Source organism: Nannospalax galili, unplaced genomic scaffold (genome assembly GCF_000622305.1).
Source record: "Nannospalax galili isolate Female #2095 unplaced genomic scaffold, S.galili_v1.0 scaffold936, whole genome shotgun sequence".
Classification (NCBI taxonomy): Eukaryota; Metazoa; Chordata; class Mammalia; order Rodentia; family Spalacidae; genus Nannospalax; species Nannospalax galili.
Window position 1 is genome coordinate 1,616,331 of NW_008337142.1, and position 10,401 is coordinate 1,626,731.

Below are 10,401 nucleotides of genomic sequence, written 5' to 3' on the forward strand. Positions count from 1 at the left end.
AAATATATGAGATAAATAGCAAATATTTTACATGAAATGATTCTATTATAGATTCATTGTGCAGCTAAAATATGAATCTTATAGAAGACTTGGCTCTCCCCACAGCCGTTAGGAAGGCACCCTTCACCTCTTTGTTCCTCAGGCTGTAGACCAGAGGGTTCAGCATGGGGATGACCATGGTGTAGAACACAGACGCCATCTTGTCAGTGCCCATGGCGTGGCTGGAGCTGGGCTGTAGGTACATGAAGATGATGGTCCCATAGAAGATGGAGACTGCAGTGAGGTGGGAAGCACAGGTGGAAAAGGCCTTCTGAAGGGCACCAGATGAGCGCATTCTCAGGATGGTGATGAATATAAATAAGTATGAGATAAAGATGACCACAAGAGAAAAGAGAATATTAAATCCCCCCAGTAAGAAGGCAGTCATTTCACAAACGTAAGTGTCTGAGCATGAGAGGGCCAGGAGCGGAGGAATATCACAGAAAAAGTGGTCAATCACATTGGACTTGCAGAAGGAGAGCCTGAAAATGTTCCCAGTGTGGATGGAAGAATTCAGAAAGCCACAGACATCGGAGCCTATGTTCAAACAAATCCAAGTGTTTGTGGTCATGGTGGTGGTGTAATGCAGGGGTTTACACACTGCTGCATAGCGGTCATAAGCCATGGAACACAAAAGAAAAGCTTCTGTGATGATGAAGCCTGCGAAGAAGAAGAGCTGCGCTCCACAAGCATTGTGGGATATGATTTTGTCTCTTGAGAGGAGACCTGCCATCACCATGGGCGTGACAGCTGAAGAATATCCAAGGTCCACCAGGGAGAGATGACTGAGGAAAAAGTACATGGGTGTGTGGAGATGAGAGTCCAGCAGAATCAACCCAATCATTCCCAGGTTCCCAAGCACAGTGCTGAGGTAGATGAGAAGCAAGAGGATGAAGAGTGGAATCCGGAGGTCTGGGTCATCAGTTAACCCAGCGAGGATGAACTCGGTCACTTCTGTGCTGTTCTCCATTGAGAATTATGTGACTGTCCTGCAGCAAAGAGAAAGAGACCAGAATGAGAAATGTAGGGGATGCAGATCCCACTCAGTGTGTCTTCTGCATACCTTCTCTTGGTGTGAATACACAATTATAGCAGTCCTGATGGAAGGCAGGCCATGACAGCATCGGGTAACTTTTCCTTATTGCTAGATCATTCTGTGTCCCAGAATAAAGGACTTTTAAAATGACCACAGATGAATGAATTAGTGTTTTTCTGATCTTAATCTGACCAGACTGCTGTAAAAATACCATTGACTCATTTCTTCTATTGCTTTGTCTTGATGTGGTTAATGAAATTCAGGGCCCAGAAAATGCTAGGCTAATGCTCTGCACTGTAGTCAGATTCTAAATGACACAAATTAGAAAGGCTGTAGAATACAAGGTCAGTGCCACAGCAGTGGTCTCTGCTGAATGCCCACTTCCTGGTTTATATATGGCTCCTGATTTCTCTAACTCAAATGGCAGAAAGAATTAGTTCTTAGACACTATGATTGAGTTAAATGTCTTGATATGTCTTGATTTCACAAGTGGCTAATATATAAGATGAGGCAACCAGAAGTAAAATTAAGGCTTTGATGACATTATTCATGTCTTTGGATCCATTTTAAATTACTTTTCTCTTCCTATCCTTCATGTGGCTTCTTTCTATTTTCAATGCAGAATTCTTCTATTTTAATAATTTCTTTCTATTTAATTAGGAATCCTTGTGTGGGGTTGCCCATGCAGTCTAGAAGAGGGCATCAGATCCCTTACAGCTGGAGTTACAAGTGTTTGTGCACTGCCTGATATAGATTTAGGAACGGGACTTAACCACTGAGCCCTCCTGTCCTCCTTTTGTATGTGAGCCATCATTCCAGTGGTGCCAAGTCCAGGAATCCTTCTTTACTTTTAGTTATCATGGACATAAACTCACATATCTGAACTAAAGTCTTTCCTTCCATAAATTATTATCTGACTTTTACACATTCAGTAAATGCCTTTTTTGTTGGATTTGGGACATAAGAGAGATTTCTCTTTGTAATATTATAGTTCCATTTTCAGAACCTGAGAAGCCATGAATTTTAAACACATTTTAAAACTCCATTATCACTGATGTTATGAATTAAACACATAAGGAAAGCTAAAAGCCTGCCTTGGTCATAGGTATTATGGAAAATCCACCTATTTTGTAAATCAATAACAAAATATACAGTGTGTACTATGAACTTCTTTTCCTGATAAAACTCTAGGCAGTTTAAAATTTTAAATAATTAATATATTAATTCATTATGCAGTAATGCTTCCACTATCTTTTATTCAGTAAGTTTCATTGTGCACGTTGTGAGCAGGACATTTTTCCACATACCAGAACTAAAAGCAATAACAGCAATTTGAATGGAACTTGAATTTTGAAAAGAGTCAGATATAATATAAAATAAATAGGGAAATATACATAACTTGTGGACATGCTTTAAAAGCTGAGTGAGCAAATGATCTACCTTTCTGAGTATCGGTTGTATAATTATAAAAATGGGAACCACAAAATGTTTACATAGTTAGAAGAGGACATGAGAGCCAGGCATGGTGACACACACCTTTAATCCCAGTATTTGGGAGGCAGAGACAGGCAGATCTTTGTGAGACTGAGACAAGCCTGCTTTACATAGTGTGTCCCAGACCAGCAGCTGGCGCTTCAGAGAGATCCTGTCTCCAATGGTCTTAAAGACAAAACCACATAGTCATCTCAAGAGATACAAAAAAGACCTTTGACAAAATCCAACATGCATTCATGTCAATAAAGTTAAAAAATTAAGAGTACATGATTTTTAACATTAAATCTAATAACCCACATAGTACTATGTGTTTTGCATTATCTCATTCTCCATGGTGCACAAGAGTTTTACTAACTCTTTGGTCTCCAATAATGTATTAACATGTTTTCTGATGCTGGGGTTTTTCAGACTGACACGTACAGATCCATGGTTATTATGGCAAATTCTCCATTTTTAAGAGTGAATGGATTTTTTTTTCCTCACAGCTGCAATGGCTGATATGTGTACACTGCTGTCTGTAACTATGTCAGTGTAATGGTTAATAAACTGAGTTTCCTAACTAGGTAAGTCTTTAGGGACAGAATCATAGCAGGAGTTTAGATCTCCTTATAATAGTTGTACCTTGTGAAAATTTATAACTATTTATGTGCATTTTGTGATTTGTTCCTAAGCTTGATATGTCCTCATTTTTAATAGCCATACCTCCTTTTAAAAATATTACTATGATAATCCAGATTGTGATAACATTTTAGTACTTTTCAGTAGGGTGGTGCGACAGGGTATCTCTGTAGCCCCAGCTGACCTGGATCTTTCTATGTAAATGAGGTGAACCTCAATCATATAGAGATCTGTTTGACTCTTTTCTGAAGTCTTAGGATTAAACGCATGGCCCACCCCATCTGTCTTCAATATCATTTTACATTCATACCCCAATTTGATCTTAGCATGAAATCTGATATCAGTTAATATAACAAATATTATCACTGTTCATAAAGAGTCAACATGATTAAAGCACTTTAAATTGCTGTATTAAAATCAAACAAGTTCCTTCTTAGCAAAACAGGGGCCTAAGCACTCATATTTTTCTTATGTCCTGTAACACATAGGTTTGTGTTCACAAAATATTTATTGGGTCAATACATGACCTCTGATCTCCTCTAGTACAAAATACAACACCTTCAAGCCTAAGCTTGATGAATCAGTGGAGATAAGACTACACTTTCGTGATTATTTCTACTCTTAAGTTTATGCAGGTAATGGGTCTGACCCAGAGGCTTACCTCCTCCCTGAGCAATACAGTGTGCAACTCCAGCACCTTTATACAGGAGTAAGATGTCATAAATTCAGTCCTTGAAAATAGGAAAACTTCTTCATTTGGAGACTCAGTATTTGGAATGAATGCTTAAACACATCAAAATTGACAAAATACAAAGAAAAATAATGTAGTTGACTTTGGAATCCTTTAACGCAGGGTCCAGTCCTGGGCCTCTTGTTTTATCTTTGTATATAGGTTATACGAGCTCTCCAAAGTTCATAATCTCTTCATCAATAAAAGGGAACACTAAGTGGATAGGCACAAAGATGCCTGGCCTAAAATACTCCTGGTGTGCCAAGGAAGTAGTCTCCATCATGTCTCATAGCTGGCAAGTGTGATTACTATTGTTACAAATACTTTTATTTTCCCAAGAGAATGTGTGACAAGGTCTTACTAATATGTCATTTTCTGAAAATTTAATTCTTGATTCTAGACAACCATTAACAGTCATAGCAATAAGAATTGTAAAGGGCATCCTTGTTTTGGGCTACTCCCCTCAGAATTAGGCCAATGGAGACTTCACATGTAAATGGGGGTAACCAGGAGGGAATAATCCAATCACAGTTATTATGTGTGTAATATCCCATGAGGACTGCAACAAGTTCTCATCTCACATAACAAGGGAGTAGGTAACTGAAGTTTCTATGAGGATCCAACTCTGCTTGCTGATGGGGATCATGAGATTATTTTCATTAATTTTAGCAATTCATTTGGTAATACAAGATTTATAGGACTTTAGTTTGATATCTGTACAGAAGGACAGAAATACACATTCTATGTACCCTGTACATGTGTGCTTCCCTAGTTGGCATTATATATTTAATGTTAGAGAAGAAATCTCAATATGTTCCTGTTTATTTATCCCTCATGTGTTTCAACTATAGTGCTAAGACTTGTAAAGAAGTCCATGCAAAATTAGAAATATTCTTTGTATTCGTGGTGCTCAGGTGTAATGGCAAAAATAAGTATTCAACAAGTAAAGATGATAAGAGACAATTACATGTTCAGATAAATACATTCACTGTATACTAACTAAGTAAAACACAGTACAAGGAGGGGCTGCAGAGATGGCTCAGCAGTTAAGAGCACTGACTTCTCTTTCAGAGGATCTGGGCTCAATTTCCAGTACCCAAACGGTGGCTTGCAACTGTTTGTGACTCCGGTTCTAGGGTATCTGATGCCTTCTTCTGACTTCTGCAGGTATTGAATGACTTGGGTGCACTTATATACATGCAGGCAATGCATTCACATACATGAAATAAAAATAACAAAATATTTTAAAAAATACAGTATGAGGAAAAATGAAAGGGAAAAGAGGAATTCATCTTTATATTACCTGGTCAGAATGCTGATTGAAGAAATATTTCACAAGCTCATAAAAATGACAGAGGACCAGTGTGGGAATATTTGTGTCAAGTAAAGTAAAGATTGTGTGATAAAATCCCAAGATTCAAAGCAGTACAGACTCTAGGAGAAACCATGTAACTGTAACATCCTCAAGATTCCCCCTTTGATAGTGCCCATTTGTGAGCCATTCTCAATAAAAATGAACAAATAAACGTGCAGTGAAATCAAAACCAGAGCATTCCTCACTAATAAAAAACTATCATCAAGGACCATGCACTTGGTCAGAAGGTATAACACGACAACTCCATCAACTTGCTATTGGAAACCATTGGTTTTCTGGGAGTCTGTGCCATTGTGAGGAAAAGCAGCACAATTTCCAAAATGTATCCAACAAACACAAAAATTATTTCAGCATATCCTTATGACTGACTCAGAGGTATGTGAATAGTTAAAATCTGCCCTACTGAGGTAGGGATGAGTGGCATACCCTTACAGGCCTTCAGTCTATGCACTTTCATCATCTCACACAACTGAAATTTTACCTTGTTCTTATAGACATACGTGCAGTTCTTTGTACCATTTGTGAATTGAAACTTTAATTTCATACTGTCGCCAGAGTCTTGAGTGTGGTGTGGTAGACTGCAAGATTCACATCTGTACTTCAGTACCAAAATTCTGAAATGACTTCCCATGTGATCTTTAGAAATCATTTGTGAATAAGTTGTTATAAAGGTGATATCTTCATAACAGTGTATATTAAGTTTGAGAAGATTGTATTAAGTGAGAAGAGAGGAGATACAGGTTGTGTGCATATGTATTTTGAAATAGGAGATATTTTGGAAATATTTATTTTTATTTTGAGATGATAATAATTTATTTGCTTATATTTTATTTTCTCTTTGAAAATTTCATGCATAGATACAATGGATTTGCATCATTTCCACCCCTGAATCCTCTACTCCAGCTCCTCTTAGGCCCCTTCAACACAGATATTCTTTCATTGCTCCTGGGCCCCTTCAACACAGATTTTTTTCATTGCACCATACCTAAGTGATAGGACTCTGTTGCTGAAGACCTACACTTTGGTTGCAAGAAATAGAGAAAATAATTTTAAACTGACCTGGAAACTCTCTCCAATATAGGTTGTAAGGGAAGAAAAGACTTCAGTGGTCTTATTGTGCACTGGACCTTGCATGGTTCAATACCATCCTGCCAGGCAAGATGTGCCCCCTGGTGCAATAGTGGCTTGATTTTTTTATAACTGTTACCATTTGCTTTAGGATTTGATTTGTGACCAATATTGATTGTTTTGCATATAATACCTTTGGCTACTCAGGGTTTGTATGATTCCAGATGAATTTTTAGATTGTTTTTTGTTCTATGGAAAGAAACTGAATCTTTAGATTGAGTCATGCAAGTCATATCTGCACACCATTTTTGGCACTATTCACAATAATCACAATATGGAATCAGTGCAGGTGCCTATTAACAGACAAATAGACAAAGAAAATAAATTAGACACACAAAATGGGCTTATTATTTTTTTGAACAGGAGAAGAAATCATGTCATTTGAAGGAAAATTAATGTAACTAGAACTTGTGCTGAAGTGATACAAGTCAAACTCAGAAAGACAGTTGCCCATTTTCTGTTATGTGGGGAAATTATTAAAACCCTAACCTGTAAAACAAATCAGTATAAAGAGTGCTTGAATCTGGCCTCTGCCTGGTGTCAAGTTTCCCAAATTGTGTCTGTTATGTGGGGAAATTATTAAAACCCTAACCTGTAAAACAAATCAGTCTAAAGAGTGCTTGAATCTGGCCTCTGCCTGGTGTCAAGTTTCCCAAATTGTACCATCCACACCTTCTAATTGGAATCCAGTGAGGGCTCTCCCGCTTCACCACAGGTAGAACTCTGTGCCCTATAGTAGCAGCTGAGACCTTAGCAGACCACCTGAAAGTCCCTGGATCTGGCTTTCATGTGGTGGTGAGCCTCCCAAATTGTGCTGTGCCCAGTCCACTCATAATGACAATGTGATGCCCCTCCCCATTTGCCAGGGCTAGACTTCTCTGCCCTACAATAGGGTCTGAGACCTTAGCAGTCTGCCTAAGAATGCCAAAATCGGGCCTCCCATTAGCGAACTTCCCAAATTGTGCTGTTAGTGACTGCTCATAGTCTTCTAAAAGTTAGAAGGAAGCCTGACTGGAGCCTAACTGGGCCTCTGTGGGAGCTCCTGAATACCTGATCTGAAGCTATCAGTTCCCCCCAAAATAAAATCTGAGAGAACCTGAAACATATATCAACTAGTCTTACATACTCAATAAAAAAATAACCAAGGCACACCAATAATACAAACAGCAGCAAACTTGATCAACTCAACAAAGTAAGGCTCGAGCTTCATACCAGAATCACAAACGGCCTAAGAAATCCACATGCCAAAATCACAATGGAAAAATAATAACATGGAAAACCAAAACAGCCTGTTCCCACCAAACTCCACCAGTCCTATACAAGAGTTCTACAAGGAGAACCCACCAGAGATAAAGCAGGATACAGGATTTTATAAAAAAGTCATAAACGTGATCAAGTAATTCAACAAATTTAAAGAATATAAAAACAAACAAATCAAAGCACTAAAAGAAGATCAGGATAAACTTCTGATTGAATTCACAAAAGAGATGGAAACATTCAAAAAGACTCAGGGTGAAATGAAGGAAGTGAAAATCTCAATAAGGCAATTTGAAACTTCAGGAGCAAGCCTCCCTGTAGAATGAATGAAACTGTAAACAGAACATCAACACTGGGCAATAAAGTAGAAGAATTGGACCACTCAAACAAAGATTATGAATTTTTTTAAAAACACAGGAATGGAATATGCAGGAAATTATGGAAACCATGAAAAGACCAAATCTATGGATCATAGGCATAGGAAGGAGCAGAATTTTGGGTTAATGGTCCTGACTAGATCTTAAACAGGATTGTAGAAATGAATTTCCCAAAATTAGGGAAAGACATTCCCATACAAATATAACAAGCACATAGATCCCTAAATAGACAGGACCAGAAAAGAAACTCTCCACAGCATATCATAGTAAAACACTAAACATACATAACAAAGAGAGACTACTGAAACCTGAAAAAAACCCAACCCAGCAACTCACATATAAAGGAAAACCTGTCAGAATTACAGCTGACTTATTAATGCAAACTATGAAAACCAGAAGAGCCTGAACCAAGATATTTACCTGTTCTTAGATGCCAACACAAAATACTTTACCCCAGCAACAATGTCTATTATAATTGAAGGGGAAAGAAAAATCTTCCATGACATGAATAGGCTAAAGAACACATGTGCACAAAACCAGCCCTTCAAATAATACTTGAAGCAATACAAAGACTGGAGAGAGAAACAACTATACCATGGGGGCAACAGAAAGAATCTAAATGAAGATATACTTGTGGAAACACAAAATTAGACAAAGAATGAAAAAAGTAATTAAAATAATGGCAACCAATACACATCTTTCAATAATAACTATAAATATTAATGGATTGAATGCCCCAGTAAAAAGACACAGGCTAGTTGAATGGATTAAGAAACAAAATTCATCTTTTTGTTCTCTAAAAGAAACCCATCTCACTTTTAAGGACAGGTACTAACTTAAGGTGAAAGGATGGAAAATAATATTTCAAGCAAATGGCACTAAAAAACAAGCAAGAGCTGCAATTATAATATCTGACAAAATATACTTAAAGCTAAAGCTAATTGGAAGAGATAAAGAAGGTAACTTCATTCTGATAAAAGGAAATATTAACCAAGAAGATATTGTAATCACAAACATATATGCACCAAACTATGGTGCACCTAAATTCCTAGAAACAACGCTATAGGACTTTAAGAAACAGATTAATTCCAACTCAGTAATAATAGGGGACTTCAATACCACACTCGCTCTGTTAGACAAGTCAACTAGACAAAGAATAAACAGAGAGACATCTGAACTGAATGATACCATACCTCAAATGGACATATCAGACATCCACCCAAGCACCAAAGAATATACTTTCTATTCAGCATCCCGTTGAACTTTCTCAAAGATTGACCACATATTGGGACACAAAACAAACTTCAAAAAATATGAAAAAAATTAAAATAATTCCATGCATTCTATCAGACCACAATACAATAAAGATTAAAATCAACACCTAAAGAAGCCCTAGTAACTACACAAACTCATGGAGATTAAACAACATACTCCTGAATGATGAGTGGGTCAAAGGAGAAATTAAGAAAGAAATAAAGTATTCCTGGAATTAAATGAACAATACACCACAGCAAGATCACTGGGACACTTTAAAAACAGTCGTAAGAGGGAAGTTTATACCTCTAATTGCCTACATCAAAAAAATAAAAAATACCACAAATAAATGACTTAACATTTAAACTCAAGACTCTGAAAAGGCAAGAACAAATGAAATCTAAACCCAGCAGAAGAGAAGAAATAACAAATTAGAGCAGAAATTAATGACATAGAAACAAAGAATATAATACAAAAAAATCAATGAATCTTAGAACCGGTTCTTGAAAAGATAAACAAGATAGACTCAGTTAACCAAAAGAAAGAAAGAGAAATACAAATCAACAAAATCAGAGATGAAAGGGAAACATCACAATAGACAACAAAAAGATCCAGAATATTATAAGAGGAATATCCCTCCCCCTCAATCAGTTGACTTTAGCTGCATGTGGGGGATGGGCTGAGACACCAGGAGGAACCTCTCTCACCACTTTGTGCAGCTGTCAGGAAGTCACATTTTCTGTACTTGAGTGTGGACTTTCCAGTGCAGCAGTAAATGGGGGGAGGTGCCCACTCTTTTGTAAATAAACCCCTACCCTATGCTCTGTTACAAAGCCCAACTTTAGTCTCTGATTTCTTATCCCTATTTTTCCACCCTTAAACCTCGTTTTATATATATATATATAATTTATTTAATAACCACACAATCAGAAGAAGCATTTCATTACAACAGCATTGACATATTCAATAACAATTTCCAGACCTAAGTCAAAAGTCCTGCTCGACCATGGTTGGCTTTGCTTGGAAGAATGGAGGAAATGATTCCTCTGTGTTGACCCTCTATAGACTGGACACAGGTTCAAGTCCATCTGGT

General features: G+C 37.4%; 1 protein-coding gene across 1 annotated transcript; it reads right to left on the reverse strand.

Moving 5' to 3' along the window:
- Positions 1 to 64: 64 nt before the first annotated feature.
- On the reverse strand, positions 65 to 1,009 carry LOC103733352 (olfactory receptor 5B12-like). Its single transcript, XM_008832174.1, has one exon. It carries the CDS (start codon positions 1,007 to 1,009, stop codon positions 65 to 67), a length of 945 nt encoding a protein of 314 aa, XP_008830396.1.
- Positions 1,010 to 10,401: the final 9,392 nt, after the last annotated feature.